A 23,308-nucleotide genomic window follows, 5' to 3' on the forward strand; every position below is an offset into this window, starting at 1 on the left:
GGAGATGGCTCTGCTGTCTGCATTTCCTCGTGAGGAGCCAGCTCTGACTCCACAGTGTCTTCAGGCTCTATATCAGAGTCCTCAGTGTCCAGGGACTGGCTCATGACACATTTGCACAAAAAAGTACAAGGTGTTAGTAACCGTAAAGTGCACTTTTGTCTAGAACTAATAATGTGGCCGTTAATGTTGTATTATGGGTCTGCAACTGCATATTCTTGTGTCAGCTACATCGGCTATTTTGTTCTGCTACTTTGTTCTGTTATTATCCTTCTTCAAGAGATATGTTCCTGTTTTGTTTTGTTTTTTCTTTATGGAAATATATGTATAAAATATACAGGGTTGAAATGTTCATTTATTGATGTGATATATATCTCGAACTGTTGCTGTCTTACCGGTGAACTTGTTCGTGATGCTTAACATCTATGTAACTTTTGATCCTTCTTGTAGAAATCTATTCTCTGAAGACCATGCCTCATTGGCAATCGGCTCTGGAAAAATCCCTTATTGAGGCCTCAAAGTTTCCCCTCCCAATGGAGGTGTTTAAGGTAAAATCTACTTATTTGTTCCTTCAGCTGGAACTTACCTACTGCTATACCTAGAGCTGATCTATCTGGGCTGGGAAAGGGAGGTGGTCTTCTTAGAGTGCTTTGCTTTACCCCCTGCATGATCCAGTGTGTCACTTGCCTTGTACCTGACCGCCATTTTGAATGCCTGGTGGGTCTGGACAAATTCTTCACCCCAACTGGGGATTCAGCAGGCCTAACTGGCTGGCTATCCCCAGGTTGCTGGGCAAAGGTCTTTATCAGCCATTCTACCCAAGATGCTTTTGATGGGAATTAAATCTCAGCCTGTCAACATGCTCATTTTTCACACAGCAACCAACTTATGGTCTTCCTCAGTGGTGGGATCCAAAAATTTTAGTAACAGGTTCCCATGGTGGTGGGATTCAAACTGTGGCGTAGCGCCAATGGGGCTGGGCGGGGCACGACGGGGGTGGGTGGGCAGGCATTCCTGGGCGGGGCTGTAGAAAGGACGCAGCAGCTGCACCGGTCCTTGGGTGGAAAACGAATGCACGCAGGCTGCCACGCACGCCGGTGCACCTCCTGCTAGACTGCTTCAAGTTCTGCGTGCTACTGCTGAGAGGAGGGGCGTAACTAAGGCAAAAATCACGTGGCAAAATCACCCATTAGTAACCCCCTCTCGGCACACACAAATAATTAGTAACCTACTCTCGGGAACCTGTGAGAACCGGCTGGATCCCACCTCTGGTCTTCCTCCTTTGCTGTGTCTAACAATAAACTGGCCAGCAACTGTGCCAACTGCAAAAAGCCACACATTAAATGCAACTACCTACCCAGAGGGCTTTGAGAGGAAGCAGCAGAGTTGGGTCTTATACCCTGAATTTTCTCTACCAAAAGTAGTCTCAAAGCAGCTTACAATTCCCTCCCCCCTCCAGAGCACCTTGTGAGGTAGATAGAACTGAGTTCTGAGAGAACTCTGACTGGCCCAAGGGCCACCAGCAGGCTTCTTGTGGAGGTGTGGGAAATCAAACCCAGTTCTCCGGATTAGTCTGTCGCTCTTGACCACCACACCATTCGGGCAACCATTAAAAAGGCATCTCCCATCATGAAAAAAGAACACCACCCTGATGAAGACTGAGCATGCTCCGGGGGGTACAGAATGTTGAGAACACCTAAGAGGGGGGGGGGTTAAAAAGTGGGGAAGAGAAGCCCCTGGGAGTTTCTAACAGTCCTGAAAGAAACGATCCCAAAGGTGGTGGGATTTCCAAACTGCACCTCTCTCCTTGCACAGGCTCTAGCTTGAAATCTTTAATGGAAAGTTGTGGGTTTTTTATGGCTGTTGCGGAGTGGTGCTGGCTCAAAAGCCCATTGCGATTATCTACCATGTCTTTTATTGCTGATCCGTTTGCCTCCTATTCATCTTGTTTTATTCTCCTTTATTATAACATTGGTCACTACCTGGGGCAAGTGTTTTTTTTCTCTGCCGAGCGGGATGCGCATGTTTTGTTATACAATACAAAGTACTCCTGCTGGGCTTTTTGAGAACTAGATATATGAATTGACGATCAGCTCGTGGTGATACGCAGTTCCTCCGTTGAGGTTTTAGCTCATTATTTTCATGAATGGTAAAAGTGGTCAATTAAGCGCAGCCTCCTTGTGTCCCTCTTCTCTCAGAAGCACAGTTATCTTTTTATCAACTGGGAATAATCCAGTTTGTCCATATTTTGTCACTGTTTGAGTCCAAAGTTACCGTCTTCATCTGTTTCGGTTGTCTTTATTTGCGTTGCTTTTCATGCAGCAAATGCAAAAATAATGTCCAGAAATGTATTCATGGGACCATTTGACACGAGGAAAGGGAACCCACCAGGCAAAGAACTGGGTTCATTGGACTGCTTGTGCATTTGAGCTCACAGTGTGATTGTGGTGCAAATTCCTCGAGATGAAGAAGGAGAAGAAGAGTTTGATCTATACTCCCTCTTTCTCTCCTGTAAGGAGACTCAAAGAGGCTTGCAAACCCCTTTCCCTTCCCCCCTCACAACAGACACCCTGTGAGGTAGGTGGGGCTGAGAGAGTACCATCACATAGAACAGTGGTGGCGACCCTATGGCACAGGTGCCAGAGGTGGCACTCAGAGCCCTCTCTGTGGGCACGCGCGCACAGAGTTCGTCATGTGGGGGGGGAACACCCTCTCCACACACACACATCTAGGCTGGTCTGGGCCACTGGACTTGATGTGTGTGCACCTCAGTGAGCAGGGAGGACTTAGCTGGCGGGCCTGGTGCCTGTGCTCCATGTGGCTGCTGCCCGGGGGCGGGGGGGGGGCAGAAGCGGCAGACATGCTAGAGCGGCGCATGTGGAACTTGCTGGATGCTACAGCAGGCAGGCCCCTGCTCGAGGGGGTTATTCAGGTTAAATTGCCGCATTGGCACTTTGCGATAAATAAGTGGGTTTTGGGTTGTAATTTGGGCACTCTGTCTCGAAAAGGTTCCCCATCACTGACATAGAATCCTAAGTCACCTTTATAGACAGATACCCTTAGAAGCTGGTTATCTCCCAGTGGCATGTGTAAATGAATTAGCCAGCGATTCATCACAATAGCTTGTCAATTTGAGTCTAATACTAATTAAAAGCTTTCTGTTCACTCCAGCGGAAATGCACCCTTGGAAATTATGTAAATTAATTGACATCTTGAAACAAAGCATATGTTGGAATCTCCCAAATTTCCTTTGAGTGCCCACAGTCATTACAGCTTCATGGAAAGATTGGGGGGGGGGGTTGTTGTTTTTATAGAGATGCCTTCTTCTCAGCTCCTTTATCTCTCTGCTGAAACTGAATAGGATAGCACCTTCCCCTATCCTGCCAATGTATTCCCAAGATCTTTGGATGGGGGGAGAGCCAGCGTGGTGCAGTGGTTAAGAGCGGGTGCACTCTCATCTGGAGAACCAGGTTTGATTCCCCATTCTGCCACTTGAGCTGTGGAGGCTTATCTGGTGAGCCAGATTAGCTTGTGCACTCCAACACATGCCGGCTGGGTGACATTGGACTAGTCCGGGGGTCGGGAACCCGCAGCTTGCGAGCCGCAAACGGCTCTTTTGAGCTCGTGGTGCGGCTCCCGGCCCCTTCCTGGCCAGCATGGGGAATTCCCTCGCCACTGGGAGAGAAAACAGCGGCATCAGCCGACGCCGGGATACCACCCGCTCCCAAGCAGGGAGCTTGGGGAGAGAAAACAGCGGTGTCAGCCGCCGCCGGGCCGCCGACCGCTCCCAAGCAGGGAGCTTGGGGACTCCCCCCCCGCACAGCAGAGACGGGGGGAGAGAAATCAGCGGCATCGGCCACCAGGCCACCGCTGGCTTACACTCCCTGCTCAGCAGGGAGCGTGGGGAATCCCCCCCCTCCCCAGAAGGATGCGGCTCCATGAATGTTCTTTTCTGGGGAAAATGGGTCCAAATGGCTCTTTAAGTGTAAAAGGTTGCCAACCCCTGGACTAGTCACTCACAGTTCTTTGGAGATCTCTCAGCCCCACCCACCTCCCAGGGTGTTTGTTGTGGGGAGAGGAAGGGAAAGGAGATTGTAAACTCCTTTGTGTCTCCTTACAGGAGAGAAAAGGGGGATATAAATCCAAACTCTTCTTCTACCTACAGATTATATTCTACTAAGGTTCCCAAAAGCCCCGCCCTCTGCAGGCTCCTCCCCAAATCCCCAGGAATTTCCTGACCCAGAATTAGCAGTTTTAACTGACTTCCTGACCTCTTAAAACTCCCTTGCAAGTTGGGGTCCCAATCTCCAGTTGAGGACTGGTGATCTCTTGAAATCACAGCATTGGAATTTCCCAGGTTTGGAGCAGCTGGAGCGAAAAGTATAAGCAATCCTGCGTATTGTTAAAAATACATCTTTTTACCATTAGAAAGGATTTGTTTCGTTTCTCTTAACATTGATTTTATGAGTGTTTATAACTGTCGAATGTTTATACTTTTGGGAAAAACCTCTTGCGTGTAATGGGAAAGGATATTAAAAATGCATTCGTTCCGCCAAAATAAATATATTTCTCTTTCCAAGAGAAACTGTTAAATGTGGCGTATAGTTATAAGCGAAGGGGGATGAAAACCTAATGCAGAGTTTGGAATCTATACAAACAACCTTTGGTCCAGAATCAGTTTCCAAAATGGTCAGTATCAGCAGGATATTCATTGACAACTTGTGATTAAAAGCATTCCTGCTGCAGGTTTTTGGAAAGAATTTTCTGAATGCCATAAAAATAATTGTTTCTGTAAATGCAGGATTAAGGAAGAAACGTGCCTTTACTGCTAAGAGGTGATTACTCTTGATAAAGGTGACCAGACGGTCACCTTGTGAACCTGGGACAAAGGTAGGCGGCTGCAGGAGGTAGGCGGCATGCGCGCGCAGCCGCAGGAGCGCACTGCCTTCTGGGGTGCTGCCGTTTCCCGCCCTGTCACAGGGCGGGAAACGGCAGTGCCCCAGAAGGCTGTGCTCCTGCGGCCATGCGCGCGGGAGGCTGCCGCACTACCTTGCGCCCCAGAAGGCAGTGCAGCAGCCTCCCAAAAATCGGGACAATGGAAGGAACCTGCAGGACTGGGACAAATTGTGCGAAGGCGGGACTGTCCCGCCAAAAGCAGGACGGCTGGTCAGCCTACTCTTGATCTAAGCATATTGGAATACCAACCCTGTTCCAAATATATCCTGAGAATTCATTCCAACTTTGTAAGGACGGATCTTTCTCTGTACTTTTTTTTGTGGGGGAGGGAATGGGTTCATTGCCCCACCTGGAGTTCTGGTTCCTTCTATTTAAGTTTTTCTTCTAAACAAGTTTGTGTCCTGCAAAGTTTCCCTTGGAAGAACCAGATTTAGGTGATTTTAGACAAGAGAAGTGTCAGATTAGACAATAAGGAATGGTAGTTGTACAAATATCAAAGAGGGGAGGGGAGGGGTGGATTTTGGGAGGCCAACAAAGCTGGAAAAAGCCGCCCTTGCCTGAATCAAAAGCCCAGTGGAACATCTCTGCCCCATTCCGCACATGCAGAATAATGCACTTTCAATGGACTTTGGTCTGATCCAGCTGGCTTGTTCTTATGTTCTTAATCTACTTACAATCCACTTTGCAGCTGGATTTTACTGTGCGGAATAGCAAAATCCACTTTCAAACAATTGTGAAAGTGGATTGAAAGTACATTATTCTGCATGTCTTGCAGGCCCTGTGGAACTGAGTTAAAACCCGCAAGGTCCTGTTCTCACCTGACAGAGAGTTCCACCAGGCTTAAAAAAAAAATCTCTTTTTTTTTCACAACGTTCTTTACAATAATAATCATTTTATTCCTCTGGTGATGATGCCGTCTAGCAAGGGAAACAGAACTGAGCCTGGTCCTTCCAATGTAACAAGAACTGAGTCACATGTAGTCCATTAACAGAAAAGCTGCGGCTTCACATAACTTTTGTGAAGACCCTTTATGATTTTTTATATGGATCTTAACCTTTTGCTTCATAGGATCATGCTGACTTGAGGAACCACTTGTTCACCGTGGGGATGAAAATGGAGGTGGTGGACATAGAAGAGCCGTACAGAATTTGCCCTGCAACTGTCACTAAGGTGAGAAATCAGAAAAGATCGTGACGAGAGTGTGCTGGAATGATTAAACTTGGATCATCCTGCGTGTCTGGGTGTGTGAACTTTTTGTGAATGCTGGTAGGAGACTCAAAGGGGCTTACAATCTCCTTGCCCTTCCCCCCTCACAACAAACACCCTGTGAGGTGGGTAGGGCAGAGAGAGCTCCGAAAAGTTGTGACTAGCCCAAGGTCACCCAGGTGGCGTGTGGTGGAGTGCACAGGCTAATCTGAATTCCCCAGATAAGCCTCCACAGCTCAAGCGGCAGAGCGGGGAATCAAACCCGGTTCCTCCAGTTAACAAGGGTTAACAAGAGGTAGCTCTAGGCAATGCCAGAAACTCTGTGGTAAACTATAGAGTCTTCAACTATTCCTGGAGTTACGCAACATTACTTCCATATTTTCTATGGAAACGATATGGCTCACAGGTTGCCAACTTTTTCTGCCTCTACTCAGAGACATGCACTCAGACAGTGCAGTGGAATGAGGGTCTTCGAATTCTTCGTATATCACCACACAGACCCCCCTCAATGTGCCACACAAATTACTCAAGCAGCTTACAACTCCCAGGCCTCTCAACTTCAGGACTTTTTCTCCTCTTGCCCAGTGTGTTTTTAAATTGCCTCTCTTCTCCCCTGCTCTTGGATTTCTTTTAAGTGTGCGGCTGGCTCTGCTTTCAGTGGCAGCCATTTTGTGCTTGTATCCACCCCTGTGTCAGAATTCCAAACTCCCCGCATGCTCAAAAAGAATGGGGACTCTTAGACCAGCACTCAGGAAAGTGATAAAGTCTCTGACAACGAGGGATAGATTTCACATATTTCTGTTGTTGTTTTTTTCAGCAAAAGTCAAACGAACCGAAAAAAAGCACAAGGTTGTGAATGTTGCTGCAGGGACTTACTAAAGCAATTAATGCCGTGCAATTTGGTTCCCTTCAGGTTTTTAATAAGAATTTTGTTCAAGTAACCATTGATGACCTCCACCCCGAAACTATCAAAACTTCAACCCTCTGCCATGCTGATTCATTGGGGATCCTGCCAGTACAGTGGTGCCTGAAAAATGGAGTCCACCTCACGCCTCCCAAAGGTGTGTGTTCTTCACATTCTTCTAAGCGTTACATTGATTGGACGCAATTTCCCATCCAGGCCCTCGATTCCAATTTTAGAGCTTTGTAAGTCAGGACTACGGCGAGAGGGTATTTCAGAAGTGATACCCTGCTTTTCTCGACTGTAAGGAGTCCCAAAGCCACTTAAAATCGTTTTCCGTTCCTCTCCCCACACCTCATGAGGTAGGTGAGGTTGAGAGAGTTCAGAGAGAGAACTGTGACTAGCCCCAGGTTACCCAGCATGCTTCGGATGGAGGAGTGGGGAAACAAACTTGGTTCACCAGATTAGAGTCCATCACTCTTACCCACTAGACCCGTGATGGCGAACCTTTGGCACTCCAGATGTTATGGACTACAATTCCCATCAGCCCCTTCCAGTATGGCCAATTGGCCATGCTGGCAGGGGCTGATGGGAATTGTAGTCCATAACATCTGGAGTGCCAAAGGTTCACCACCACTGCGTGACTAGACTATAGGTGTCAAACTCACAGCCCTCCAGATGTTATGGACTATAGTTCCCATCATCCCATCATGCTGGCAGGGGATGATGGGAACTGTAGTCCCTAACATCTAGAGGGACACCTGTGCACTAGACCATGCTGGCTGTTGTAGGCAGTCATCATGGTGCCTGGAAGTCTCCTAGAACATAGCCTGATGCTCTAACCACTGCACCATACTGGCTCTTCCAGGGAACCTAGGTGTGTTTGAAACAGTCAATTTATAAAGGATCTGTGTGCAGGTATCACTGTCTAGACCTTTTGTAGGAAAGCGTTGTTTTGTGAAGTGCCTTTTAATATCTCTTCATGTTGAAGACAGATAACAGCATAATGGATTTTTTTGTGTTCGTGGGTATTACCACAGGTTATTCAAGCCATGACTTTGACTGGGCGGATTACCAGAAGCAGTGTGGCGCGGAAGCGGCTCCAGAGTTCTGCTTTAAAAACGTAAGGCCTTTTTTTTTAATTTTTCCTTTTAAATCCTGGATTTGTTTCAGTGTTACCTGCAGCTTTCTCGGTTATCGAGCTCTCCCCTGCTCTCCCCGCTTTTGATCTCCATTTAAAAATTACTAAATAAAAATCTTCAGCTTTTGCTTCTCGGTGCTAGAAAGCAGGCAGCCGAAATTGCTTTATTGCTGAAAAGGAAAAAAAGTGACATTTAAAAAATCATGGTAATTTATGGTAATTTGGGGCACTGGCTCGGCAGTTCTCAGGACTCCGACAGACCTTAAACGCTAATGGCACTTTCTTCCAGCATAAATTGTCATAGAGTTGTGTTCATTGAGTGCTGTCAGGTCACTTCTAACTCATGATGACGCTATGAATGAGTGTCCTCCAGAACATCTTATTATTAACAGCCTTTCTCGGGTCTTATGTACTGAGGACTTTGGCTTCCTTTACAGAGGTCAATCGATCTCTTGTTGGATCTTCCTCGTTTTCTGCTGCCTTCAAACTTTCCCAGCAGTATTGTTTTTCCCAGAGAGTCTTGTCTTCCCATAATGGTTGAGGCAGCTACGGTTTTCCATCTTTGGCCTCCCTCTTTCCCACTCATTTTTACTTCCCTCTGATATTTTAGTCAGTACGATTTAGCCGCCATCCGATTTAGATTACGTTTTTAATTGTTTTAATTGTAGTGTTTTGTTTATAAACTCGCGATGCGGTTGCGAGATATCCTCAGCCCACAAGGGGAAGGGCGGCATACAAAACTAGTAAATAATAATAATAATCAGCACCCTGGGCGCCATTCCGAAAACGCTCGAGCTGCTCTTGAAACATCTTCAAGCCGACAAAATTAGCATCTGTCAGATTCAAAGCAGCCCCGCTGGGACCCGCAGGAATACTACATCAATCTGGGTGAGGCTCAACTTGTAACAAAAGGTTAACAACCAGCTAAAGAACTGACAAAACTGTGATATCAAACAAAATTAAATAATTAAATAATAATATCACCAGTATGATAGCCTCAGGTTACCTATTTTAGCTTCTAGGGATAGTTCAGGCTTGATTTGATCTAGAACCCAATTATTTGTCTTTTTGGCAGCTCACAGTATCCATAAAACTCACTCTAACGATAGGTTTCAAAGGAATCCAATTCATGGACTTTCTTAGGTGCGGTGAATGGATCCTCATTCTGTAGTCAATATATGTAGGAGGTTTCGCAGGGATGGAAAACAGTAAGGTCAATGGGTAAATGGTGGAGGTTGTGGGGGGAGGTCAACAGAACATGAAATATAAGGAACACAGTATGAAGATGTTATTATTCAAAACTCCCTCCTAATTGGGTAGAAACATACTAAGGAAGTTAACACTAGTAATGCAGTTGGGGTAAAATAGGTTTCAAGTAGTTACAGTTACATAAATATCTGAGAAATAATAATAATAATAATAATAATAATAATAATAATAATAATAATAATAATAATAAAGCTTATATACCGCCCACCCCCACCTCTGAAAGGATTTTGAAAGGATGCAAAGCTAAGCCTGGAGAGAACATTCATCTTCAGTTCTGTCACCCTGCCTTTTCTTTTAGGTCTCCTTCAGCCGCGGCTTTACGAAAAACACGAAGCTAGAGGCTGTGAACCCCAGAAACCCAGCCGAAATTTGTGTGGCTTCTGTCACCGCAGTGAAGGGGAGGTTAATGTGGCTTCGCTTTGAAGGTAAGCTACATTCATGATTGCATCACATGGATTCAGTGGCGTGGGGGGGGGGGTATGGCGCCTGGGGCAAAATGGCACCCGGGCATCGCCCCCTGCATTCCACCCGCAAGAATTACTAGAGGTGGGAGATTTCCCACCCAGAGCAGGTAAATAGTCAGTCTACTCTGAATAGTCTATCCAGGCAAAGATTCTACTGTGTGAGGTTCTCCCGACTATACACTGTGAAAGCAATTGGCTTTTTTCTCAGTCCGACCTGTAAACTAATTAGTTGAAACAAATGGAAGGGAATGGGGGTTTCTTCTTCAATGTTCAACTTTTGCATGCAGAGATCTGATAATTTTTCTTTGTTTTGTTTTGAAACCCAGCCAGATTTTTTGAATGTGTGCCAAATTAAATGAGGACAACGCATAATTACTCCTTTTGTTTCCCTGTATGCGCTGTCAGGGACAGAGCTGTATGTTATCTTCTCTCATGGAAAGAGGGACTTATTTTACATACACACACACACACATATACACCAATCATCACGACAGCATCAATGGAGAGTAATAATTCAGTATAGAAAAACTAATGATGCTTCAATTCACTTCCAGCTTGTCTCTGCTAATAATCTCTTGGAACAAGGAGTTGATGAGGTGCTTATGGGCCCCATCTTTTCAATGCTTAGTTGAGTGGATGTTTGTCATTAAGCCTACTTAGTTGAATGTGAGATTATCTTAAAGAGGGAGAGAGTGCACGAGTTGTGAGATTGCTTGCTCCATATATTGGGGGGGTGCCTCTTCTCCCCACCCCACTCCCAGATATCTAATACTTAGCATGGACTGCTCATGATAGCACTCCAGTCTCCATGTTGCCATCTTGCTGACTCCAGCTAATGCAGGCTGTGCTCTTTCTTTTTTTAAAAAAAAATCAGTATTACAGGCTAGCTGGCATATTCACTGGATATCCTTCAGTCAGCTGGGCCATAGATAACCACTTTACAGCTTATCAACATGACTGTACTCCTGTATAGGGGTGAGCACAGGGATGGCTCTGTGGTAGAGGTTTCTCAACCCTCATCTCCTGTTAGCTCCTATTGGAAAGAATGGGGGATGGGGCACCCCTTTGGGGGTCCATAATTTTGCCCCCCCAAACAAAACCTCACCAAATGTGGGTGGTATCATCAGGACAGTCTCTGAATGATACCCTGAAATTTTGGTGCGGCTAGGTTTACAAATGCGCCCCCTGCGGGCAGAAATGCAAAAACACCAAAAAATACCCAAAAAATCAGATGGACCCGAATTTTTCAGATATATCCAAATATTCAGGTATATCCGAATATGTTATTTGTCTTATTCGGGCATACAGAATTGTATGCCCAAATAAATCTGAATCCGAATTTTACCAAATTTCTAGGGTATTGACCAAGCCTATTCTTCACCCCAAAGGGGGACTTGGCAGACAATCTGGTGTGTGGTACAAGTACATACCAGGAGAGCAAGATCATCAGCTACGTGGGCTTTAGGAGTACCAGCTAATCTCTTGAATTGAACCTAGAAACCAGGGCAGATTCTTCCAAGGTGGTTTAATGTAATTGAACCAATTTGGTCCAATTAGCAGGTGTTGTGTTCGTTGTTGCGCCATAGCACTCTGCTGCATTGTCTGCATTGTTAACTGTTATTAGTTAATTATATGGTCTAATATAAAATTTTAGAACTTGCATTTCTAAAGAGAATAGCTTTTGTCCTTTTCATGTGCACAGCAAAGCTGGGTTAATTCAGCATTGATTAAAAAGCCCAAATCGGAGGGTTTATACTGTTTTGTGCCTGTGCGTATGTGTTTGATATCTAAACACACATACATATAAGGGATCAAAAATCAGACATGTGCTTACAGAGAACAAATTTTATTTCTTTTTTGAATTAATGATTCTGCATCTGCTGGAGCTGCCATCCTGGTTTTAAAACATCCTGGTTTAAAAAATTTGCCTTACAAATTTGTTTCTATAGGGTTACGGGAGCCTGCTTCGGAATACATAGTTGACGTAGACTCAATGGACATATTCCCGGTTGGCTGGTGCGAAGCAAATGCCTACAAGCTGTCAGCACCACGTAAAGCAGTTTGTAAGTAATGAAAGTGCAGGCTTACATTGTTAACAGTGACTATAGTATTCTAGCATTTAATCTTCACCTAATGAGAAGCAACGAGATTTTGTGAGGCTCCTAGAAATTCTCTCCCAAGCCCTGAGTAGTAAGATTCAGGCCCTAGGTATAGTCAGGGGTGCTATAAAATTGCTCATCTCTGCAGCATCCAAATCCCCATTTCTATTTCGCTTATCCAGGGGTCTGCAACCTGTGGCTCTCCAGATGTTCATGGTGGGGGTGGGGGGGGGGGGGGGTGGGGGGGGGGGGGGGTGGGGGGGGGGGGGGGTGGGGGGGGGGGGGGGTGGGGGGGGGGGGGGGTGGGGGGGGGGGGGGGTGGGGGGGGGGGGGGGTGGGGGGGGGGGGGGGTGGGGGGGGGGGGGGGTGGGGGGGGGGGGGGGTGGGGGGGGGGGGGGGTGGGGGGGGGGGGGGGTGGGGGGGGGGGGGGGTGGGGGGGGGGGGGGGTGGGGGGGGGGGGGGGTGGGGGGGGGGGGGGGTGGGGGGGGGGGGGGGTGGGGGGGGGGGGGGGTGGGGGGGGGGGGGGGTGGGGGGGGGGGGGGGTGGGGGGGGGGGGGGGTGGGGGGGGGGGGGGGTGGGGGGGGGGGGGGGTGGGGGGGGGGGGGGGTGGGGGGGGGGGGGGGTGGGGGGGGGGGGGGGTGGGGGGGGGGGGGGGTGGGGGGGGGGGGGGGTGGGGGGGGGGGGGGGTGGGGGGGGGGGGGGGTGGGGGGGGGGGGGGGTGGGGGGGGGGGGGGGTGGGGGGGGGGGGGGGTGGGGGGGGGGGGGGGTGGGGGGGGGGGGGGGTGGGGGGGGGGGGGGGTGGGGGGGGGGGGGGGTGGGGGGGGGGGGGGGTGGGGGGGGGGGGGGGTGGGGGGGGGGGGGGGTGGGGGGGGGGGGGGGTGGGGGGGGGGGGGGGTGGGGGGGGGGGGGGGTGGGGGGGGGGGGGGGTGGGGGGGGGGGGGGGTGGGGGGGGGGGGGGGTGGGGGGGGGGGGGGGTGGGGGGGGGGGGGGGTGGGGGGGGGGGGGGGTGGGGGGGGGGGGGGGTGGGGGGGGGGGGGGGTGGGGGGGGGGGGGGGTGGGGGGGGGGGGGGGTGGGGGGGGGGGGGGGTGGGGGGGGGGGGGGGTGGGGGGGGGGGGGGGTGGGGGGGGGGGGGGGTGGGGGGGGGGGGGGGTGGGGGGGGGGGGGGGTGGGGGGGGGGGGGGGTGGGGGGGGGGGGGGGTGGGGGGGGGGGGGGGTGGGGGGGGGGGGGGGTGGGGGGGGGGGGGGGTGGGGGGGGGGGGGGGTGGGGGGGGGGGGGGGTGGGGGGGGGGGGGGGTGGGGGGGGGGGGGGGTGGGGGGGGGGGGGGGTGGGGGGGGGGGGGGGTGGGGGGGGGGGGGGGTGGGGGGGGGGGGGGGTGGGGGGGGGGGGGGGTGGGGGGGGGGGGGGGTGGGGGGGGGGGGGGGTGGGGGGGGGGGGGGGTGGGGGGGGGGGGGGGTGGGGGGGGGGGGGGGTGGGGGGGGGGGGGGGTGGGGGGGGGGGGGGGTGGGGGGGGGGGGGGGTGGGGGGGGGGGGGGGTGGGGGGGGGGGGGGGTGGGGGGGGGGGGGGGTGGGGGGGGGGGGGGGTGGGGGGGGGGGGGGGTGGGGGGGGGGGGGGGTGGGGGGGGGGGGGGGTGGGGGGGGGGGGGGGTGGGGGGGGGGGGGGGTGGGGGGGGGGGGGGGTGGGGGGGGGGGGGGGTGGGGGGGGGGGGGGGTGGGGGGGGGGGGGGGTGGGGGGGGGGGGGGGTGGGGGGGGGGGGGGGTGGGGGGGGGGGGGGGTGGGGGGGGGGGGGGGTGGGGGGGGGGGGGGGTGGGGGGGGGGGGGGGTGGGGGGGGGGGGGGGTGGGGGGGGGGGGGGGTGGGGGGGGGGGGGGGTGGGGGGGGGGGGGGGTGGGGGGGGGGGGGGGTGGGGGGGGGGGGGGGTGGGGGGGGGGGGGGGTGGGGGGGGGGGGGGGTGGGGGGGGGGGGGGGTGGGGGGGGGGGGGGGTGGGGGGGGGGGGGGGTGGGGGGGGGGGGGGGTGGGGGGGGGGGGGGGTGGGGGGGGGGGGGGGTGGGGGGGGGGGGGGGTGGGGGGGGGGGGGGGTGGGGGGGGGGGGGGGTGGGGGGGGGGGGGGGTGGGGGGGGGGGGGGGTGGGGGGGGGGGGGGGTGGGGGGGGGGGGGGGTGGGGGGGGGGGGGGGTGGGGGGGGGGGGGGGTGGGGGGGGGGGGGGGTGGGGGGGGGGGGGGGTGGGGGGGGGGGGGGGTGGGGGGGGGGGGGGGTGGGGGGGGGGGGGGGTGGGGGGGGGGGGGGGTGGGGGGGGGGGGGGGTGGGGGGGGGGGGGGGTGGGGGGGGGGGGGGGTGGGGGGGGGGGGGGGTGGGGGGGGGGGGGGGTGGGGGGGGGGGGGGGTGGGGGGGGGGGGGGGTGGGGGGGGGGGGGGGTGGGGGGGGGGGGGGGTGGGGGGGGGGGGGGGTGGGGGGGGGGGGGGGTGGGGGGGGGGGGGGGTGGGGGGGGGGGGGGGTGGGGGGGGGGGGGGGTGGGGGGGGGGGGGGGTGGGGGGGGGGGGGGGTGGGGGGGGGGGGGGGTGGGGGGGGGGGGGGGTGGGGGGGGGGGGGGGTGGGGGGGGGGGGGGGTGGGGGGGGGGGGGGGTGGGGGGGGGGGGGGGTGGGGGGGGGGGGGGGTGGGGGGGGGGGGGGGTGGGGGGGGGGGGGGGTGGGGGGGGGGGGGGGTGGGGGGGGGGGGGGGTGGGGGGGGGGGGGGGTGGGGGGGGGGGGGGGTGGGGGGGGGGGGGGGTGGGGGGGGGGGGGGGTGGGGGGGGGGGGGGGTGGGGGGGGGGGGGGGTGGGGGGGGGGGGGGGTGGGGGGGGGGGGGGGTGGGGGGGGGGGGGGGTGGGGGGGGGGGGGGGTGGGGGGGGGGGGGGGTGGGGGGGGGGGGGGGTGGGGGGGGGGGGGGGTGGGGGGGGGGGGGGGTGGGGGGGGGGGGGGGTGGGGGGGGGGGGGGGTGGGGGGGGGGGGGGGTGGGGGGGGGGGGGGGTGGGGGGGGGGGGGGGTGGGGGGGGGGGGGGGTGGGGGGGGGGGGGGGTGGGGGGGGGGGGGGGTGGGGGGGGGGGGGGGTGGGGGGGGGGGGGGGTGGGGGGGGGGGGGGGTGGGGGGGGGGGGGGGTGGGGGGGGGGGGGGGTGGGGGGGGGGGGGGGTGGGGGGGGGGGGGGGTGGGGGGGGGGGGGGGTGGGGGGGGGGGGGGGTGGGGGGGGGGGGGGGTGGGGGGGGGGGGGGGTGGGGGGGGGGGGGGGTGGGGGGGGGGGGGGGTGGGGGGGGGGGGGGGTGGGGGGGGGGGGGGGTGGGGGGGGGGGGGGGTGGGGGGGGGGGGGGGTGGGGGGGGGGGGGGGTGGGGGGGGGGGGGGGTGGGGGGGGGGGGGGGTGGGGGGGGGGGGGGGTGGGGGGGGGGGGGGGTGGGGGGGGGGGGGGGTGGGGGGGGGGGGGGGTGGGGGGGGGGGGGGGTGGGGGGGGGGGGGGGTGGGGGGGGGGGGGGGTGGGGGGGGGGGGGGGTGGGGGGGGGGGGGGGTGGGGGGGGGGGGGGGTGGGGGGGGGGGGGGGTGGGGGGGGGGGGGGGTGGGGGGGGGGGGGGGTGGGGGGGGGGGGGGGTGGGGGGGGGGGGGGGTGGGGGGGGGGGGGGGTGGGGGGGGGGGGGGGTGGGGGGGGGGGGGGGTGGGGGGGGGGGGGGGTGGGGGGGGGGGGGGGTGGGGGGGGGGGGGGGTGGGGGGGGGGGGGGGTGGGGGGGGGGGGGGGTGGGGGGGGGGGGGGGTGGGGGGGGGGGGGGGTGGGGGGGGGGGGGGGTGGGGGGGGGGGGGGGTGGGGGGGGGGGGGGGTGGGGGGGGGGGGGGGTGGGGGGGGGGGGGGGTGGGGGGGGGGGGGGGTGGGGGGGGGGGGGGGTGGGGGGGGGGGGGGGTGGGGGGGGGGGGGGGTGGGGGGGGGGGGGGGTGGGGGGGGGGGGGGGTGGGGGGGGGGGGGGGTGGGGGGGGGGGGGGGTGGGGGGGGGGGGGGGTGGGGGGGGGGGGGGGTGGGGGGGGGGGGGGGTGGGGGGGGGGGGGGGTGGGGGGGGGGGGGGGTGGGGGGGGGGGGGGGTGGGGGGGGGGGGGGGTGGGGGGGGGGGGGGGTGGGGGGGGGGGGGGGTGGGGGGGGGGGGGGGTGGGGGGGGGGGGGGGTGGGGGGGGGGGGGGGTGGGGGGGGGGGGGGGTGGGGGGGGGGGGGGGTGGGGGGGGGGGGGGGTGGGGGGGGGGGGGGGTGGGGGGGGGGGGGGGTGGGGGGGGGGGGGGGTGGGGGGGGGGGGGGGTGGGGGGGGGGGGGGGTGGGGGGGGGGGGGGGTGGGGGGGGGGGGGGGTGGGGGGGGGGGGGGGTGGGGGGGGGGGGGGGTGGGGGGGGGGGGGGGTGGGGGGGGGGGGGGGTGGGGGGGGGGGGGGGTGGGGGGGGGGGGGGGTGGGGGGGGGGGGGGGTGGGGGGGGGGGGGGGTGGGGGGGGGGGGGGGTGGGGGGGGGGGGGGGTGGGGGGGGGGGGGGGTGGGGGGGGGGGGGGGTGGGGGGGGGGGGGGGTGGGGGGGGGGGGGGGTGGGGGGGGGGGGGGGTGGGGGGGGGGGGGGGTGGGGGGGGGGGGGGGTGGGGGGGGGGGGGGGTGGGGGGGGGGGGGGGTGGGGGGGGGGGGGGGTGGGGGGGGGGGGGGGTGGGGGGGGGGGGGGGTGGGGGGGGGGGGGGGTGGGGGGGGGGGGGGGTGGGGGGGGGGGGGGGTGGGGGGGGGGGGGGGTGGGGGGGGGGGGGGGTGGGGGGGGGGGGGGGTGGGGGGGGGGGGGGGTGGGGGGGGGGGGGGGTGGGGGGGGGGGGGGGTGGGGGGGGGGGGGGGTGGGGGGGGGGGGGGGTGGGGGGGGGGGGGGGTGGGGGGGGGGGGGGGTGGGGGGGGGGGGGGGTGGGGGGGGGGGGGGGTGGGGGGGGGGGGGGGTGGGGGGGGGGGGGGGTGGGGGGGGGGGGGGGTGGGGGGGGGGGGGGGTGGGGGGGGGGGGGGGTGGGGGGGGGGGGGGGTGGGGGGGGGGGGGGGTGGGGGGGGGGGGGGGTGGGGGGGGGGGGGGGTGGGGGGGGGGGGGGGTGGGGGGGGGGGGGGGTGGGGGGGGGGGGGGGTGGGGGGGGGGGGGGGTGGGGGGGGGGGGGGGTGGGGGGGGGGGGGGGTGGGGGGGGGGGGGGGTGGGGGGGGGGGGGGGTGGGGGGGGGGGGGGGTGGGGGGGGGGGGGGGTGGGGGGGGGGGGGGGTGGGGGGGGGGGGGGGTGGGGGGGGGGGGGGGTGGGGGGGGGGGGGGGTGGGGGGGGGGGGGGGTGGGGGGGGGGGGGGGTGGGGGGGGGGGGGGGTGGGGGGGGGGGGGGGTGGGGGGGGGGGGGGGTGGGGGGGGGGGGGGGTGGGGGGGGGGGGGGGTGGGGGGGGGGGGGGGTGGGGGGGGGGGGGGGTGGGGGGGGGGGGGGGTGGGGGGGGGGGGGGGTGGGGGGGGGGGGGGGTGGGGGGGGGGGGGGGTGGGGGGGGGGGGGGGTGGGGGGGGGGGGGGGTGGGGGGGGGGGGGGGTGGGGGGGGGGGGGGGTGGGGGGGGGGGGGGGTGGGGGGGGGGGGGGGTGGGGGGGGGGGGGGGTGGGGGGGGGGGGGGGTGGGGGGGGGGGGGGGTGGGGGGGGGGGGGGGTGGGGGGGGGGGGGGGTGGGGGGGGGGGGGGGTGGGGGGGGGGGGGGGTGGGGGGGGGGGGGGGTGGGGGGGGGGGGGGGTGGGGGGGGGGGGGGGTGGGGGGGGGGGGGGGTGGGGGGGGGGGGGGGTGGGGGGGGGGGGGGGTGGGGGGGGGGGGGGGTGGGGGGGGGGGGGGGTGGGGGGGGGGGGGGGTGGGGGGGGGGGGGGGTGGGGGGGGGGGGGGGTGGGGGGGGGGGGGGGTGGGGGGGGGGGGGGGTGGGGGGGGGGGGGGGTGGGGGGGGGGGGGGGTGGGGGGGGGGGGGGGTGGGGGGGGGGGGGGGTGGGGGGGGGGGGGGGTGGGGGGGGGGGGGGGTGGGGGGGGGGGGGGGTGGGGGGGGGGGGGGGTGGGGGGGGGGGGGGGTGGGGGGGGGGGGGGGTGGGGGGGGGGGGGGGTGGGGGGGGGGGGGGGTGGGGGGGGGGGGGGGTGGGGGGGGGGGGGGGTGGGGGGGGGGGGGGGTGGGGGGGGGGGGGGGTGGGGGGGGGGGGGGGTGGGGGGGGGGGGGGGTGGGGGGGGGGGGGGGTGGGGGGGGGGGGGGGTGGGGGGGGGGGGGGGTGGGGGGGGGGGGGGGTGGGGGGGGGGGGGGGTGGGGGGGGGGGGGGGTGGGGGGGGGGGGGGGTGGGGGGGGGGGGGGGTGGGGGGGGGGGGGGGTGGGGGGGGGGGGGGGTGGGGGGGGGGGGGGGTGGGGGGGGGGGGGGGTGGGGGGGGGGGGGGGTGGGGGGGGGGGGGGGTGGGGGGGGGGGGGGGTGGGGGGGGGGGGGGGTGGGGGGGGGGGGGGGTGGGGGGGGGGGGGGGTGGGGGGGGGGGGGGGTGGGGGGGGGGGGGGGTGGGGGGGGGGGGGGGTGGGGGGGGGGGGGGGTGGGGGGGGGGGGGGGTGGGGGGGGGGGGGGGTGGGGGGGGGGGGGGGTGGGGGGGGGGGGGGGTGGGGGGGGGGGGGGGTGGGGGGGGGGGGGGGTGGGGGGGGGGGGGGGTGGGGGGGGGGGGGGGTGGGGGGGGGGGGGGGTGGGGGGGGGGGGGGGTGGGGGGGGGGGGGGGTGGGGGGGGGGGGGGGTGGGGGGGGGGGGGGGTGGGGGGGGGGGGGGGTGGGGGGGGGGGGGGGTGGGGGGGGGGGGGGGTGGGGGGGGGGGGGGGTGGGGGGGGGGGGGGGTGGGGGGGGGGGGGGGTGGGGGGGGGGGGGGGTGGGGGGGGGGGGGGGTGGGGGGGGGGGGGGGTGGGGGGGGGGGGGGGTGGGGGGGGGGGGGGGTGGGGGGGGGGGGGGGTGGGGGGGGGGGGGGGTGGGGGGGGGGGGGGGTGGGGGGGGGGGGGGGTGGGGGGGGGGGGGGGTGGGGGGGGGGGGGGGTGGGGGGGGGGGGGGGTGGGGGGGGGGGGGGGTGGGGGGGGGGGGGGGTGGGGGGGGGGGGGGGTGGGGGGGGGGGGGGGTGGGGGGGGGGGGGGGTGGGGGGGGGGGGGGGTGGGGGGGGGGGGGGGTGGGGGGGGGGGGGGGTGGGGGGGGGGGGGGGTGGGGGGGGGGGGGGGTGGGGGGGGGGGGGGGTGGGGGGGGGGGGGGGTGGGGGGGGGGGGGGGTGGGGGGGGGGGGGGGTGGGGGGGGGGGGGGGTGGGGGGGGGGGGGGGTGGGGGGGGGGGGGGGTGGGGGGGGGGGGGGGTGGGGGGGGGGGGGGGTGGGGGGGGGGGGGGGTGGGGGGGGGGGGGGGTGGGGGGGGGGGGGGGTGGGGGGGGGGGGGGGTGGGGGGGGGGGGGGGTGGGGGGGGGGGGGGGTGGGGGGGGGGGGGGGTGGGGGGGGGGGGGGGTGGGGGGGGGGGGGGGTGGGGGGGGGGGGGGGTGGGGGGGGGGGGGGGTGGGGGGGGGGGGGGGTGGGGGGGGGGGGGGGTGGGGGGGGGGGGGGGTGGGGGGGGGGGGGGGTGGGGGGGGGGGGGGGTGGGGGGGGGGGGGGGTGGGGGGGGGGGGGGGTGGGGGGGGGGGGGGGTGGGGGGGGGGGGGGGTGGGGGGGGGGGGGGGTGGGGGGGGGGGGGGGTGGGGGGGGGGGGGGGTGGGGGGGGGGGGGGGTGGGGGGGGGGGGGGGTGGGGGGGGGGGGGGGTGGGGGGGGGGGGGGGTGGGGGGGGGGGGGGGTGGGGGGGGGGGGGGGTGGGGGGGGGGGGGGGTGGGGGGGGGGGGGGGTGGGGGGGGGGGGGGGTGGGGGGGGGGGGGGGTGGGGGGGGGGGGGGGTGGGGGGGGGGGGGGGTGGGGGGGGGGGGGGGTGGGGGGGGGGGGGGGTGGGGGGGGGGGGGGGTGGGGGGGGGGGGGGGTGGGGGGGGGGGGGGGTGGGGGGGGGGGGGGGTGGGGGGGGGGGGGGGTGGGGGGGGGGGGGGGTGGGGGGGGGGGGGGGTGGGGGGGGGGGGGGGTGGGGGGGGGGGGGGGTGGGGGGGGGGGGGGGTGGGGGGGGGGGGGGGTGGGGGGGGGGGGGGGTGGGGGGGGGGGGGGGTGGGGGGGGGGGGGGGTGGGGGGGGGGGGGGGTGGGGGGGGGGGGGGGTGGGGGGGGGGGGGGGTGGGGGGGGGGGGGGGTGGGGGGGGGGGGGGGTGGGGGGGGGGGGGGGTGGGGGGGGGGGGGGGTGGGGGGGGGGGGGGGTGGGGGGGGGGGGGGGTGGGGGGGGGGGGGGGTGGGGGGGGGGGGGGGTGGGGGGGGGGGGGGGTGGGGGGGGGGGGGGGTGGGGGGGGGGGGGGGTGGGGGGGGGGGGGGGTGGGGGGGGGGGGGGGTGGGGGGGGGGGGGGGTGGGGGGGGGGGGGGGTGGGGGGGGGGGGGGGTGGGGGGGGGGGGGGGTGGGGGGGGGGGGGGGTGGGGGGGGGGGGGGGTGGGGGGGGGGGGGGGTGGGGGGGGGGGGGGGTGGGGGGGGGGGGGGGTGGGGGGGGGGGGGGGTGGGGGGGGGGGGGGGTGGGGGGGGGGGGGGGTGGGGGGGGGGGGGGGTGGGGGGGGGGGGGGGTGGGGGGGGGGGGGGGTGGGGGGGGGGGGGGGTGGGGGGGGGGGGGGGTGGGGGGGGGGGGGGGTGGGGGGGGGGGGGGGTGGGGGGGGGGGGGGGTGGGGGGGGGGGGGGGTGGGGGGGGGGGGGGGTGGGGGGGGGGGGGGGTGGGGGGGGGGGGGGGTGGGGGGGGGGGGGGGTGGGGGGGGGGGGGGGTGGGGGGGGGGGGGGGTGGGGGGGGGGGGGGGTGGGGGGGGGGGGGGGTGGGGGGGGGGGGGGGTGGGGGGGGGGGGGGGTGGGGGGGGGGGGGGGTGGGGGGGGGGGGGGGTGGGGGGGGGGGGGGGTGGGGGGGGGGGGGGGTGGGGGGGGGGGGGGGTGGGGGGGGGGGGGGGTGGGGGGGGGGGGGGGTGGGGGGGGGGGGGGGTGGGGGGGGGGGGGGGTGGGGGGGGGGGGGGGTGGGGGGGGGGGGGGGTGGGGGGGGGGGGGGGTGGGGGGGGGGGGGGGTGGGGGGGGGGGGGGGTGGGGGGGGGGGGGGGTGGGGGGGGGGGGGGGTGGGGGGGGGGGGGGGTGGGGGGGGGGGGGGGTGGGGGGGGGGGGGGGTGGGGGGGGGGGGGGGTGGGGGGGGGGGGGGGTGGGGGGGGGGGGGGGTGGGGGGGGGGGGGGGTGGGGGGGGGGGGGGGTGGGGGGGGGGGGGGGTGGGGGGGGGGGGGGGTGGGGGGGGGGGGGGGTGGGGGGGGGGGGGGGTGGGGGGGGGGGGGGGTGGGGGGGGGGGGGGGTGGGGGGGGGGGGGGGTGGGGGGGGGGGGGGGTGGGGGGGGGGGGGGGTGGGGGGGGGGGGGGGTGGGGGGGGGGGGGGGTGGGGGGGGGGGGGGGTGGGGGGGGGGGGGGGTGGGGGGGGGGGGGGGTGGGGGGGGGGGGGGGTGGGGGGGGGGGGGGGTGGGGGGGGGGGGGGGTGGGGGGGGGGGGGGGTGGGGGGGGGGGGGGGTGGGGGGGGGGGGGGGTGGGGGGGGGGGGGGGTGGGGGGGGGGGGGGGTGGGGGGGGGGGGGGGTGGGGGGGGGGGGGGGTGGGGGGGGGGGGGGGTGGGGGGGGGGGGGGGTGGGGGGGGGGGGGGGTGGGGGGGGGGGGGGGTGGGGGGGGGGGGGGGTGGGGGGGGGGGGGGGTGGGGGGGGGGGGGGGTGGGGGGGGGGGGGGGTGGGGGGGGGGGGGGGTGGGGGGGGGGGGGGGTGGGGGGGGGGGGGGGTGGGGGGGGGGGGGGGTGGGGGGGGGGGGGGGTGGGGGGGGGGGGGGGTGGGGGGGGGGGGGGGTGGGGGGGGGGGGGGGTGGGGGGGGGGGGGGGTGGGGGGGGGGGGGGGTGGGGGGGGGGGGGGGTGGGGGGGGGGGGGGGTGGGGGGGGGGGGGGGTGGGGGGGGGGGGGGGTGGGGGGGGGGGGGGGTGGGGGGGGGGGGGGGTGGGGGGGGGGGGGGGTGGGGGGGGGGGGGGGTGGGGGGGGGGGGGGGTGGGGGGGGGGGGGGGTGGGGGGGGGGGGGGGTGGGGGGGGGGGGGGGTGGGGGGGGGGGGGGGTGGGGGGGGGGGGGGGTGGGGGGGGGGGGGGGTGGGGGGGGGGGGGGGTGGGGGGGGGGGGGGGTGGGGGGGGGGGGGGGTGGGGGGGGGGGGGGGTGGGGGGGGGGGGGGGTGGGGGGGGGGGGGGGTGGGGGGGGGGGGGGGTGGGGGGGGGGGGGGGTGGGGGGGGGGGGGGGTGGGGGGGGGGGGGGGTGGGGGGGGGGGGGGGTGGGGGGGGGGGGGGGTGGGGGGGGGGGGGGGTGGGGGGGGGGGGGGGTGGGGGGGGGGGGGGGTGGGGGGGGGGGGGGGTGGGGGGGGGGGGGGGTGGGGGGGGGGGGGGGTGGGGGGGGGGGGGGGTGGGGGGGGGGGGGGGTGGGGGGGGGGGGGGGTGGGGGGGGGGGGGGGTGGGGGGGGGGGGGGGTGGGGGGGGGGGGGGGTGGGGGGGGGGGGGGGTGGGGGGGGGGGGGGGTGGGGGGGGGGGGGGGTGGGGGGGGGGGGGGGTGGGGGGGGGGGGGGGTGGGGGGGGGGGGGGGTGGGGGGGGGGGGGGGTGGGGGGGGGGGGGGGTGGGGGGGGGGGGGGGTGGGGGGGGGGGGGGGTGGGGGGGGGGGGGGGTGGGGGGGGGGGGGGGTGGGGGGGGGGGGGGGTGGGGGGGGGGGGGGGTGGGGGGGGGGGGGGGTGGGGGGGGGGGGGGGTGGGGGGGGGGGGGGGTGGGGGGGGGGGGGGGTGGGGGGGGGGGGGGGTGGGGGGGGGGGGGGGTGGGGGGGGGGGGGGGTGGGGGGGGGGGGGGGTGGGGGGGGGGGGGGGTGGGGGGGGGGGGGGGTGGGGGGGGGGGGGGGTGGGGGGGGGGGGGGGTGGGGGGGGGGGGGGGTGGGGGGGGGGGGGGGTGGGGGGGGGGGGGGGTGGGGGGGGGGGGGGGTGGGGGGGGGGGGGGGTGGGGGGGGGGGGGGGTGGGGGGGGGGGGGGGTGGGGGGGGGGGGGGGTGGGGGGGGGGGGGGGTGGGGGGGGGGGGGGGTGGGGGGGGGGGGGGGTGGGGGGGGGGGGGGGTGGGGGGGGGGGGGGGTGGGGGGGGGGGGGGGTGGGGGGGGGGG

The 23,308-nt window shown here is 68.4% G+C and overlaps 1 protein-coding gene across 1 annotated transcript in view; it reads left to right on the top strand.

Moving 5' to 3' along the window:
- The window catches only part of SFMBT2 (Scm like with four mbt domains 2), a 59,650-nt gene that overhangs the window by 27,922 nt on the left and 8,420 nt on the right, over positions 1-23,308 (top strand). The window contains exons 6-11 of the mRNA XM_048501495.1: positions 448-545; positions 6,022-6,123; positions 7,073-7,220; positions 8,101-8,183; positions 9,769-9,895; positions 11,884-11,997. Of these exons, the coding sequence (XP_048357452.1) occupies positions 448-545; positions 6,022-6,123; positions 7,073-7,220; positions 8,101-8,183; positions 9,769-9,895; positions 11,884-11,997 (672 nt within the window). The remainder of the gene's footprint in view (positions 1-447; positions 546-6,021; positions 6,124-7,072; positions 7,221-8,100; positions 8,184-9,768; positions 9,896-11,883; positions 11,998-23,308) is intronic.

Source organism: Sphaerodactylus townsendi, linkage group LG06 (genome assembly GCF_021028975.2).
Source record: "Sphaerodactylus townsendi isolate TG3544 linkage group LG06, MPM_Stown_v2.3, whole genome shotgun sequence".
Lineage (NCBI taxonomy): Eukaryota > Metazoa > Chordata > Lepidosauria > Squamata > Sphaerodactylidae > Sphaerodactylus > Sphaerodactylus townsendi.